This window comes from Xyrauchen texanus, chromosome 28 (genome assembly GCF_025860055.1).
Source record: "Xyrauchen texanus isolate HMW12.3.18 chromosome 28, RBS_HiC_50CHRs, whole genome shotgun sequence".
Classification (NCBI taxonomy): Eukaryota; Metazoa; Chordata; class Actinopteri; order Cypriniformes; family Catostomidae; genus Xyrauchen; species Xyrauchen texanus.
The window spans coordinates 40,218,826-40,233,137 of record NC_068303.1 but is presented as its reverse complement, the minus strand read 5'-3'; the positions used below and the strand labels follow the sequence as shown (position 1 = coordinate 40,233,137).

The 14,312-nt window shown below is 37.3% G+C and overlaps 1 protein-coding gene across 4 annotated transcripts in view; it reads right to left on the bottom strand.

Annotated features, from left to right (window-relative positions):
- Positions 1 to 14,312, bottom strand: part of lama2 (laminin, alpha 2) — a 385,152-nt gene that overhangs the window by 183,033 nt on the left and 187,807 nt on the right. For all 4 annotated transcript variants that reach the window (XM_052095596.1, XM_052095599.1, XM_052095597.1 and 1 more), the window contains exons 14-15: positions 11,447 to 11,658; positions 8,410 to 8,521 (exon numbers count right to left, since the gene is read on the bottom strand). In XM_052095596.1, the coding sequence (XP_051951556.1) occupies positions 8,410 to 8,521; positions 11,447 to 11,658 (324 nt within the window). The remainder of the gene's footprint in view (positions 1 to 8,409; positions 8,522 to 11,446; positions 11,659 to 14,312) is intronic.

Here is a 14,312-nt window from a genome sequence, read left to right as displayed (position 1 = left end):
GGAAGCCACAGAATGTTGGGGATGCTTTAAATGTCTATCAAGTTGTCTTGCCTTCTGATTGTCGTTCTCAGGTATTGCAGCTTGCTCATGAGCATCCACTCTCTGGCCATCTCGGCGTTAAAAAAACCTACAAGCGCATTCTACGGTACTTTTTTTGGCCAGGATTGAAGTCTAGTGTTTCCAAATTTTGCAAAAGTTGCCATGTCTGCCAACTTACGGGTAAGCCGAACCAGACTTTAACTCCTGCTCCCCTCCATCCGATTCCAATAGTGGGTGAGCCGTTTGAACGGTTGATTTTGGATTGTGTTGGGCCGTTACCAAAATCAAAATCAGGGCATCAATATATTTTGACTTTGATGTGTGCTGCAACTCGGTTCCCAGAAGCTGTTCCGCTCCGTACTCTCAAAGCTAAGGCGGTGGTGAAGGAGATAGTTAAGTTCTGCTCAACGTTTGGATTGCCTAAAATTATCCAGACCGATCAAGGTACTAACTTCACTTCCAAAGTGTTCGCTCAAGTATTAAATGAGTTAGGGGTTGATCATAAACTCTCCAGCGCATACCATCCAGAGTCCCAGGGTGCGCTGGAACGCTTTCACCAAACCAAGTTTTCAGTAGGTTGTCTAATGCGTCATTGACTTTAAACTTGGTGAAATGTGAGTTTGCGAAGGCTGTAGTTACCTACTTGGGTAAAAAGGTGGGCCAAGGACAAGTAAGGCCAGTTGAAGAAAAAGTTGCTGCCATACTGAATTTTCCCATTCCTAGTAACAAAAAAGAACTGAGACGATTTCTGGGTATGACTGGTTACTACAGGAGCTTCTGTAAGAACTTTGCTTCTGTGGTTGCCCCATTGACGGATCTCCTGAGTACCTCCAGAAAATTTGTGTGGAGTCATGTTTGTAACAATGCCTTTAATGCTGCGAAAGACCTGTTATGCCATGCCCCGTCCTTGCTGCTCCAAGTTTTACTCTGCCCTTCAAGTTGCAGGTGGATGCGGGTTCTGCAGGGGCAGGTGCTGTTTTGCTACAAGAAGACTCAGACGGTGTAGAGCATCCTGTGAGTTACTTCTCCAAGAAGTTTACCAAATGTCAACAGAAGTACAGTACTATTGAGAAAGAGGCTTTAGCCTTACTCTTAACATTACAACACTTCGAAGTTTACTTGGGTGGTAATTGTAATCCGGTGGTGGTTTACACTGATCACAACCCCTTAGTATTCCTTGGGAGAATGTGTAACTCAAACCAACGTCTAATGCGCTGGTCTTTAATCATTCAAGAATACAACCTTGACATTCAACATCTGAAAGGTTCAGAAAATATTGTAGCCGATGCACTTTCCAGAGTATATAGTGTGGATAACTAGGATGATGTGAATAACAAGTATGAAACTGTTATTGGAAATGACTAATTCATGAGATTACAAACATTTCTTTGAGGGTATTGTTTGTAACTTATGGGTGGGGGTGTTACGTCCAAGGACGTATATTTTTTTTGTGAAGCACATGGCACTGTGATCTGTGTGTGCTTTCTTTGTTGTTTTGGTGTCTCCTGCTCTCTTTTGGCTCCTCCCAATTTGTCACTCTGGCAGGTAACTGATTACGTCTCCAGCTGAACCTGCTTATCATCCAGGAGGGACGCAGCATAAAAGCCAGCAGAACTATCATTCAAGGAGAACCTTTCTCCAGAGCATGGTCTGTGTCCTGCCCGGCCCAGTTGTTGAGAGCTGTTGTGTTCCTTGTCGTGGACCTGTGCAACACTGTGCTTCTTTGTGTCACTGTTGCTTCTTTGTGAGACGTCCCAGTCCATACCCTTTTGCTTTATCTTTTAAGCTGTTATCTATCTGATTATTTGTTTTTTTTATTGTCTGGGAACTGTAGGGAGGTGAGTGCCATTTTTATTTTGCTATCCCCTGTTTTCTCCTGGTTTTCTGGTCAGGTAGGGAGAGAGTGTACATTTCTGTTATTTATTTGTATTTTCTTTAATCTACCTGGGAGAGTCAATAAGAAATTGACTCTCCCAGGTAGATTAAACTTTTGTTTGTTATTTTGGCATTGCCCCCTCCTGAAGTCTTTGTTTCCTTCCCAATTTACTCTAAGTAAATTGTTAACTTTAAGAATAAAATTGTTGAAAAGAACTTTGTTGTTGTGGTGCTGTGGCAGGGCCCTGACTATAGCTCTTTAAAATCTTAAACTTTGTTACGTTCTGACCCCTAGACATTCTTATGACGTAACAGTGTGTGCTAGGTGTTTTGGTGATGTCAGAAGCGCTTTTGATGAACAGAGTGTCTCATTGTGTGTGTCCCTCTTGGCCAGCATGATTACCTGCTCCCATCAGCATAAAAACTGCTAACTCAGAAATCAATAGCCACTGCAGCTTTAATAGAAGAGACACTTATGCAAAGAGAAAGCATTTCCCACTGATTCAACATAGTCAGCCACCCCTTGTGCTGATCCAAACTTCAATAACAAATACACATATACAACTTCACAGCAGGAGCCCTGAATCAAACAGCTACAGAATAAATCCCACTGTTTATACAATGTGATCACGATTTGTCTCAGGAGGTGTACCTATGAAACACATTCCTGAAAATACAGTTTTTTTTTTTTAATCAGTCGGCTGGTACTGAGCTGCAACAATAACTGTCTGCAGGGAAGAATTGGTTTGCCAGGTTTGTGGCACTAAATCCTTGAAGGATGTCACTGCATCATGAGTGTTGAGAAGTAACCAATTAAAAACAGCTACTACAGTAACTTACAGTAATTACCTTACACAGTAGTGTGTCAATATTGCAACTGTTTCACAGTAACATATAGCTAATTTATCCAACAAATAATGGTGTAACATGACAAAACACCACATTGCTTTTTGTTATTTTGCATAGGCAGTATAAAAAAACATGCTTAATAAATCAGTTTGCTGAAGTTCATGCAAATTAACCAATTAAAATAAATGATTCACCACTACACTTCCAGTATATGTAGTGTTGGGAAGTGTAATTCATTTTAGTGTATAAATTTGTTCGAAACCACTACATCTTTATCTTAAATGAAATGCAACGATATGAAAATGTTTGACTGATTATAACGAGAACACTTTAGACCGATCTATATTTTGCAACTTACCTAATTTTGTCATCAGATCACTTTTTTACTTAAGATTGCTTAAAATTTTTTACTGTTCTAACAATAAATAATTTCAATTGAACATTAGATCTGTTCAACACATTTAAGGCAACATTTTAAAGAGAGCCACAGTGAAAGATAAACACAAGATAAAAATATAAAAAACCGCACATGATGATTGATATGGAAAAAGGTTATTTTGTACTTCTAAAACATTTTTTATCACTTCTGTTTTTGCAGTTTCAAACGCAGCTCTTTAAAGATTATTAAGCACACAAAGGCATAGTGTGATTTCAATCTTAATTCAATAATTTATGCAGCAGTAATGGATATCAAACCAATATCTAAGAAGTCAAAGTCTGCTTGTTTCAAAGTGTTTTGGATGGTTTCCCTCATCATGTAGCCTTTAGGCAAATGCTCTTTTCACAACAGTCACGTCCTTTTATGGCATTTTCTATGCATTAACATAAGAATGAGAAAGAGAATTTAATATTACATGTTTTTAGGAGTGCCAACACTTCTACATATTGTGGCTATTCTTATTTCTGGATTATGCATTTAAATTCACAGAGTGTTTACATATTTTTATCCCCCTTTTCTCCCCAATTTTGAAATGCCTAATTCCCACTACTTACTAGGTCCTCATGGTGGCGTGGTTACTCTCAGTTGGCTCCACTTCTGAGACTTTCAATCTGCGCATCTTGTCACGTGGCACGCTGTGCATGCTACTCTCAGCGATCCACGAACAACTTATCACACGCCCCACTGAGAGCGAGAACCACTTAATCGTGACCTTGAGGAGGTTACTCCATGTGACTCTACCCTCCCTAGCAACTGGGCCAATTTGGTTACTTAGGAAACCTGACTGGAGTCACTCAGCACGCCCTGGATTCGAACATGCGACTCCAGGGGTGATAGTCAGCATCAATACTCACTGAACTACACAGGCCCCATGTGATACTAAATAATTCTAAATCAACTAAATAAATACATTTGTTTTTCATATGGGCATTTACGTGCTTATTACCGATATGCCAAAACAAAATTCTGTCAATTATTGGCTGATAAATATTGTCAGCCGATGAATCAGTGCATCCCTAATTTAGATAATTTGCAGTTCATCCACTTATCCACCTTATATAAAATAGTTTTTATTTAGTATAAATGTACTTATTTACTGTATAGATTAACACAATAGCTCACTCAAAAAAAGAAAATTCTCTCATGACTGACTCATCTTATTTAGATGTATATGTCTTCTTCAGCAGAACTGAAGTGAAGATTTTTATAAGCACATTTCAGCTCTGTATGTCGGGGGTGTAGCACCAAATTTTGGGCCCTGGGTACAAACCATCTTGCTGGGCCCCCGTACCAAATATGTATGTATAGAAAACTGACTTCTAAGGGCCCCCCCCTGCCTCGGGCCCTGGGTACTCGGTACCCTTTACCCCCCCAGTCCGACGCCCCTGTGTCCATACAATAAAAGTAATTAGGTTCCACTAGACAGCAGGCTGTTTGACGGTCCAAAAGTCATGTTTAGGCACCATAAAAGTCACCCACATGACTCCAGTCAATCAATTAATGTCTTCTAATGCAAATAGGTTGCAGATAGGTTTGTGTAAGAAACAAATCAATAATTAAACAGTTTTTATCTGTAAATTGTTGCTTCCGGTCAGCGCTGTTTGAAATGACCTAACTCTCGCGTGAGGTTAGTTCCACTAACCTCACACAACAGCTCCGTGATGTGTTGACTGGTGGCAGGAAGCTTTTTTTTTAAGTTAATACATTTTTTATTGAATTTTCATTTTTTGGGTGAACTAATAAAGTTTTATTTGGTGTGAATTTATTTGTTAAATTTGTATGTTTCCACCCTAATTGAGATCTTCACTCTGTTAGTGTCATTTCGAATTTATAGTACATTTATAAGCTATTAGAAGTAAATAAAATTATTTGACAATAAAAAAAAAAATAAAAAGTTAATTAATTAATTATAATAATTTTTTTAATTAAATGTGTGTATTATTAAAAAGAATTAATAGCATCCGTGTAGTTAAAGATGCTTTAAGCTATTTTTTTCATAGAAAGGTATGCAAAAATGATTCATACTACCTGAAAGATATCACTGAAATAACTGCCCTGAGATACCTCACCGATCACTTTGACAAATATAATCTCTGTAAAAAGTAAAAAAATATATATATTCGCAGACCGTAGACATATTCATTCAGTAGCCAATAAGACGGAGTCTGAGGATCTTTCTGCCTGTCATCATTTCGGCCGTTTTCATAGTGTTGCCATTGCAGCAAATTATTGAGGCCATATTCTGATTTATGTCTGTTGAGGACACTATTTCATTACTATTGAATCTGCGACCAGGAACAATAATGTTCTGGATAAATGTTATGGCAACATTAAGGATGCCTATAAGGCAAAAACTAAACCTCCTTTATCCACGTCTGACCACAACATAGTTCATTTAATACCGACATATAGAACTGTTTTAAAAAGAAACAAACCTTTGGTCAAGACAGTAACTATGTGGGAAGAAGGAGATGTTGAGACACTAAAAGGGTGTTTTTTAAGTACAGACTGGTCAGTATTTCATGATATCGATTTGAATACAGCTACTGAAACGACTACGGACTATATTCGCTTCTGTGTGGATACAATAATCACAAAAAAGGAGATAATGGTGTTTCCTAATAATAAGCCTCACATAACAAAAGAAGTGAAAGCTTGCATTAATAGGAGAAAAGCAGCTTTTCGGAATAAGGACCGGATTGAGATGAAAGTCGTCTAAAAGGAATTGAATAAATTATTATGGGAAGCTAGAAAGCAAAAAAAGGACTACATTGAACAAAACTTCGCATCTATGAACAATAAAAAACTGTGGAACTCACTAAAAACTATTTCAAACATGGATTCCAAAAAACAACGTTACTGATGATTTTAAGAAATCAAATGAGTTGAATTACTTTTTTGCAAGGTTTGATAATAATGATCCTGTTAAGGAATGTGAAGAGTTTATGTTAAATGTTGATTGTGCAATGGGTTTAAGAATAATTGTGGATCCTCAAGAAGTTACTGCACTTTTTCGAAAACTTGCACTAAGAAATCAACTGGGCCAGACGGTATATCAGCTTATCTCTTGCGGGAATGTGCAGAAGAATTAACCCCAGCTTGGTGTCCAATTTTCCAGCAATCGCTAGACAATCATACAGTCCCTTCGTTATGGAAAAAGACTATCATCACACCAGTTCCTAAAAAAACAGGTGCTGCTGATAATAATGACTTTAGACCAATTGCTATAACTTCTATAATTATGAAATGTTTGAAGAAGTTTGTGATATCAAGACTGAGATGTAGAGTAAACTCATTATTAGATCCATTTCAATTTGCCTATACAGTGGGAAGAGGGACTATCGATGCTGTTAATACTATCACTCATCTGACTCTTCAACATCTAGAATCCTCCAAGGCTTATGCACGATTGCTCTTTGTAGATTTTAGCTCCGCTTTTAATACGCTTCAGCCGCAGTTACTTCTGAGTAAACTTGGAAAGAGTGATGTTAATCCTTTTATTATTAAGTGGTTTTTCTCTTTCTTAACCAAACATACTCAAATTGTAAAAGTAAATAACACACTCTCTGATCCAATACCTATTAGTATTGGTGTGCCTCAAGGTTGCGTATGCTCTCCTTTTTTGTTTACTTCATATACAAATGACTGTTTTAGTACAAATAAGAATAACTATATAATCAAATATTCTGACGACACAGTAATATTGAGTCTTTTGGCGAAAGATCATGATATATCAGTGTATCATTCTGAAATTGAGAATTTTGTGCGGTGGTGTAATGTAAATCATCTCATTGTAAATGCATCAAAAACTAAAGAAATGATAATAGATCCAAAAAAATTAGGTGATCACAGCCCAGTCATCATCTATGATAATACCATCGAGCAGGTGGATACCTATAAGTATCTAGGTGTGGTTATTGATTGTTCATTTACTTGGAAAGCCCACATTGATTACGTTGCCTCCAAATTCCAACAACGCTTGTATTTTTTAAGAAAACTTTGGCTGTTTGGTGTAAATCAGAGAATTATGCAATTATTTTATTATGCAGTTTTAGGTAGCCTTTTAAATTATGGCATGCAAACTTGGTATGGCAATCTTTCGGTTCAATTAAAATCACAGCTTGCACGTCTTGTGAGAATTGCAATGAAGGTTATGGGTATAAGGGAATACTCATCACTTCAATCAATTTATGAATCGTTGGTTTTAAAAAATGCACAGACAATAGTAGGTGATACCAGCCATGTTTTATTTCCAATGTATGAGTTGCTGCCATCAGGGAGACGGTATAGAGTCCCACTGTGTAAGAGTAACCATTATAAAAAATCCTTTATTCCTCTATCAATTTATATGTTAAATAGCAAGATGCAATAATATAGGTCTATAGTTGTGTGTGCATTTTGTTATATGTATATACAGCCTTGAGTCCATTTGTTGTATGTATGTTGTGTATTAATGCAGCTCTGAGTCCAAGACAAATTTCCTGAAAAGGACAATAAAGTATACAAACAAACAAACAAACAAACTATTGTGATTGAAAACCGTGGGAACATGCTTTGTTTTGGTTTTAACCATATCGGTGCGGTGTTTTGGAAATAGGGGTCGTGGCAAAATCAACGGCTCAGTCTCCTGGAAGTTAGTATGGCTAAAATGGTTTAAAGCACCTTTAATGTTCCTAACTCCTTTTCCAAAAGTGTTCATTGACTTTAACTTATGAATAGCTTGTAGCTGTGGACCTTTATGTTTATTCAATCATTTATTTATTTATTTATTGCTCATGTCAGGACCACCTATGCCGATATTCAAAATTCTGGCTTAACGTGACTAATCTGGAAAAAACACAATAAATCAGGCTGTACAGAAGATGAGTCATTTCTGCCTTTGTTGTGTGTCATTCTGAACAAAAATGTTTGCTTTCAATTGGCACTTTTCGTGCTATGTCTATTTCATTTGCTCTTAATATAGCAAAAACATTACAGATTAAAACTAAGCCTCTAGTCAGAAAATAAATGCTTTTTAGAGTTTTATATCAACAAAACCGTCCTCCTTATTCTAAACATGAACTCTAAACCTAACCGATAGTCATAAAAAGGAAATGTGAGATGAAAAACACAACCAACATTTTGTGGTGCTTCTATGACACTTTCGACTCGTATGCTTTTCAGTAAAAGACTACCCAATTGTTTCCTGTCCATTTTATGTAGCTTACCTCACAAGACGTGCCGTCATATCCATGAGGACACTGACACACTTCCACAGCATTGGCGTGAATGCCACTGCGAAAGTCCTGAGACGCAACACTCATGCTCACTGTACCCAACCTGAGAGAGAGCGAGAGAGAGATAGAGAGAGAGACAGTTGAAAATCCTGCGTCTCATTCAATATGGTTTAGCGCTGAACAGTGGCGATTTCTTTAAGACTGCATGGCAACAAGGGTTCCCATATAAAATAAATCTGAAATGTGGCAATGACATGACATCTTTCTCTTCATAAATGCACACATTATCAGTTCCATTCCAATATTTTTGCAAACAGAAATGTAAAATATCACTATCTGGATTTTTCCACATGAATATGTTCATAGAAATCAGTGGACACACAGCCCCTAGAGTGCTATTAAAAGATCAACGTTCATTGGACAAGAGGATTTAAATACGTCATTTTGGGTATCGCCAAAATGCAGTGCTCCTCTGAGATTTGACGGGAGCTTCAAGAGCACTACCTGCATTGGAAACTCTGTCTGATTGTTTATTAGACATTGGACATTCTCTATATGAGGATTTTTTGAGCTGTCCAATAGGCTGAACTCAAAGTCTCAAACTCAAATGACTCTTCTGCGGATCACAAACCAAGACATTTTGATATAATGTGTTTTTGTCCATACAATACAAGTCAATGTGGTACAATACTATAAAATAAAAAAATATAAAAGCATCATAAAAGTTATCCAGTGATTTAATCCATAAACAAGCTTGAAATCATGACCGCGACATGGCAGATGCCAAGATATACAGGTGAAACTCGAAAAATTAGAATATCGTGCAAAAGTTCATTAATTTCAGTAATTCAACTTAAAAGGTGAAACTAATATATTATATAGACTCATTACAAGCAAAGTAAGATATTTCAAGCCTTTATTTTTATAATTTTGATGATTATAGCTTACAGCTTATGAAAACCCCAAATCTCAGAAAATTAGAATATTGTGAAAAGGTTCAGTATTATAGGCTCAAAGTGTCACACTCTAATCAGCTAAACACCTGCAAAGGGTTCCTTAGCCTTTAAATGGTCTCTCAGTCTGGTTCAGTTGAATTCACAATCATGGGGAAGACTGCTGACCTGACAGTTGTGCAGAAAACCATCATTGACACCCTCCACAAGGAGGGAAAGCCTCAAAAGGTAATTGCAAAAGAAGTTGGATGTTCTCAAAGTGCTGTATCAAAGCACATTAATAGAAAGTTAAGTGGAAGGGAAAAGTGTGGAAGAAAAAGGTGCACAAGCAGCAGGGATGACCGTAGCCTGGAGAGGATTGTCAGGAAAAGGCCATTCAAATGTGTGGGGAGCTTCACAAGGAGTGGACTGAGGCTGGAGTTACTGCATCAAGAGCCACCACACACAGACGGGTCCTGGACATGGGCTTCAAATGTCAAACGTCTTACCTGGGCTAAAGAAAACAAGAACTGGTCTGTTGCTCAGTGGTCCAAAGTCCTCTTTTCTGATGAGAGCAAATTTTGCATCTCATTTGGAAACCAAGGTCCCAGAGTCTGGAGGAAGAATGGAGAGGCACACAATCCAGATGCTTGAAGTCCAGTGTGAAGTTTCCACAGTCTGTGTTGGTTTGGGGAGCCATGTCATCGGCTGGTGTTGGTCCACTGTGCTTTATTAAGTCCAGAGTCAACGCAGCTGTCTACCGGGACATTTTAGAGCACTTCATGCTTCCTTCAGCAGACAAGCTTTATGGAGATGCTGACTTCATTTTCCAGCAGGACTTGGCACCTGCCCACACTGCCAAAAGTACCAAAACCTGGTTCAATGACCATGGTATTACTGTGCTTGATTGGCCAGCAAACTCGCCTGACCTGAACCCCATAAAGGATCTATGGGGCATTGCCAAGAGAAAGATGAGAGACATGAGACCAAACAATGCAGAAGAGCTGAAGGCCGCTACTGAAGCATCTTGGTCTTCCATAACACCTCAGCAGTGCCACAGGCTGATAGCATCCATGCCACGCCGCATTGAGGCAGTAATTAATGCAAAGGGGCCCAAACCAAGTACTGAGTACATATGCATGATTATACTTTTCAGAGGGCCGACATTTCTGTATTTAAAATCCTTTTTTTTATTGATTTCATGTAATATTCTAATTTTCTGAGATTCTGAATTTGGGGTTTTCATAAGCTGTAAGCCATAATCATCAAAATTATATCAAATAAAGGCTTGAAATATCTTACTTTGCTTGTAATGAGTCTATATAATATATTAGTTTCACCTTTTAAGTTGAATTACTGAAATTAATGAACTTTTGCACGATATTCTAATTTTTCGAGTTTCACCTGTATAGTGAACAAGGAGTTTCATTTTGATCTGTTCTTACCCAAAACCGATCGCTTCAGAACAATAAAACACTGGATTACATTTATGATGCCTTTATGTCCTTTTGGAACTTGAAAGTGTTGGGCCTCATTGACGTGCATTGTACTGTATGGACAAAACACATCATATCTCCTTTAAAATATCTTTGTGTTCGAGAAATGCTCTGCACAAATATAGTCCACAACTAATTGGTGGATCTTTCTCTTCAGGATCATGGGAAGTTTAGTTCTTTACCAAATTCCGTTATTAAACCTTCTTTTTTTTTAAATAGGTTTTACATGGACTGACATCTTCAACACAAGAATATACCATCTATATACAATCTCAGAGCTCACAGTAGGTCTGTCTTTAAAGATTTATAAGCTATTGTTAAAATTAAATTCCCCTATGAAAAACAAAACAAAAAATGAATGGGATTTTACTTTGCGCTCTACTGGGTTCAGCAAACAATTTTGGGGAGTGTTTGCGCTGTTACCTGATTTGGAATCCATTTAGTGTATCGGGTACAAAAACAACAGACAACACATGCAAATATATTATCAGCGGGCACAATTTATTCTTAGAAAGTATTATTAAATGGATCTTTGGTGTGTGAGTGTGTGCATTCTGTCTGCTCCAGAAACCCAGAGCAGCCTGCAGTACTAGAGAGGACCTGTAGATGGTGCTGTGTTCCTGAGCATAGCAGGCCCTGAGGAGCAGACGCTCGATGTTGTTGAGGACAGAGTGGAAGTCCTTCTTACTGACAGGCAGTTCTGAGGCATGATGCTGAAAGCTTTCCGGGAGCAGATCTATCCTCCGCTCAGATACCGAGAAAGGATACACTGTCACCCCAGACCTGCTGCCAATCAAACGCAGTCCACCACCCTAAAAGAGGGGGGAAATCTATTAACCTCTTCATATGTCCATCTTTTATCAAACCTGATGTCTCCCCATCTCTCTCGCTTGCTGACTTAAAGGGATAGTTAGGAGTAGAACCCTAAAATGAACATTTTGCCATTATGTCATTACAAACCTTTATGACTTCAAAGAAACACAGATGTTAGGCAGAACGTTGGGGAACATTTACCTTAATTTCATGGAAAAAAATATGGAATATATTTCTATCTTTATATCTCCTTTTAAAGTCATACAGGTTTGGAACATCATGATATAATTTACATTTTTGGCTGAATCATTCTTTTAAGATTTTGAAATTGCTAATAATTTGGCAAAACAAAAAGCGATATACTTTCTGTGTTTGTGTACAATGTACACATTTAACTATAGTTTGGACACAAAGTGAGCTGAATATTACAAAACCTCCCTTGAAGGACATTCGTTAACATGTTCAATTGAAAAAACTAAACAAAAAAAACTTCAAAAATAATGGGTTGATTCTTAACTAAATCAGTCGAGAAAATGTCCTTATGAGTCAAAACATTATGACCACGCACAGTTGAAGGAAATAACGTTGATCATCTCCTAACGAGGCCACATGTCAAGGTCTGGTAGATTAGATTAAGCGAACAATCAGTTCTCGTACTCAACATGTTGAATGCAGGAGAAATTATAGTAAAAAAGATTCTGTTGTATAATGAATTTCTTTATTAAAATCCACAAAAATGAAAGGCAGTAACCCTATAATGTATTAAGAGTTTACAATTTAATTGTTATTATTATTATTATTGCATTTTTTTGCATTGTGGTATTGAGACTTGGGGGGTAAAATTTGCATAGCTGTCAAAAAACAATGTCACCTTGGAATTTTTCTTATTGTAATTCTAAAAATCTAAAAAGTGATTATTGTTACACATAAAAGTTTATGGTGTGTTCTCATTTAGATGTGTGTTTGTGTGTTAATTAGTGCCTGTATGAGTCTGTGTTGAGTAAGTGTGATTAATGTATTGAGTGGGCATGTGTGTGTGTGTGTGTGTGTGAGCGTGTATTTATCACTTTGTGGGGACCAAATGTCCCCATAAGGATAGTAGAACCCGAAATGTTTGACCTTGTGGGGACATTTTGTCGGTCCCCATGAGGAAAACAGCTTATAAATCATACTAAATTATGTTTTTTGAAAATGTAAAAATGCAGAAGGTTTTCTGTGAGGGTTAGGTTTAGGGGTAGGGTTAGGTTTAGGGGATAGAATATAAAGTTTGTACAGTATAAAAACCATTATGTCTATGGAAAGTCCCCATAAAACATGGAAACACTACGTGTGTGTGTGTGTGTGTGTGTGTGTGTGTGTGTGTGTGTGTGTGTGTGTGTGTGTGTGTGTGTGTGTAAGAAAGATGAGAGATTTTTTGTATTTTTTATATGGAATATTTGCACAAAATTATATATGAACGAAAATGAATGAAAATGAAATAATAAATTGTGTTTGTGTTGTGTGTGCATTGATGCAATAACAGGTAACCCATCTATCCCAGCTCTGACACTGCGAGCAGACTCATCCTCGAGCATTATGAGATGTGATTCATTCTACTCGTTTATTTACCACCCCACCATACCGACTGCCAGGAAAAGCACGCTTTATTGACATGCATACGCACACACACACACACACACACACACACACACACACACACACACACACTGCTAGAAGATTGAGGATTTATGAGAGCTGGACTCTATATTTGCACAGAGTTAATGAGGTATGCACATGCAAAACAGGGCTTAAGAGACAATAATTACCTGTCATACACATGAGCACAGCGCCGCAAGCACACATGTAAAGAGACATGTGCAAAGGCTGCAGTAAAATAACAAGAACAATTTTATTGCTCAGAGTTCTAAGTTATGTTTCATTGAAGTATCATCTCTACTTTTTTAAATTTACACCACATTACTTTTTTATTATTATTATTTAAGCCAGAGAAAAAAAATATCAAAATGACTTTGAACTTAGTAACTGAAAACATGTATATCATTGATAAGGTGTATTTAAGCTATTTGAGTGAACTGCATTTTTATGAATAATTCAATACAGGAGTGCTCACACCTCTATATAATTATATATAATTTTTCATCATGCTATTAGTAAGATCTACCATGCATTATAAGAAGTTTTTTCATAATACCAAAATTTCAGTATCCGAGATGGACCAGTGGTTATACTGTGATTGACCGGTTATGATCAACCCTGATTTAATACCGTAGATCTGGACCAATAAACGAGCATTGTGCTATAAAATGAATGTGGACAGTATAGCATAGATAATTTGGTCTTGGGAGAATTTGATGAGAAATGTTTTTTTGACTTAAGACTGCAGATGTCTTGGCAAATCTGAGCAAATTGGTGAGGTATCTACTAAAGGGATCTTATTTGCTATATTTTTATTTGTGAGGAAGCCGCAAAATATAATCAGAAAAAAATATTATTTGAGTTATTATGGGACAGCTGAGACTAAACCTGCTTAGCTCAAAATTGTTCTTAAACGCAGCATGTCTAAATCAATGGAGAGTGAGTATCTGTAAAGACTAAATAAATGGAGCATACGACTTGAGTTGGCTAAGCAAAGCAGGCTCAAATGTATACAAAT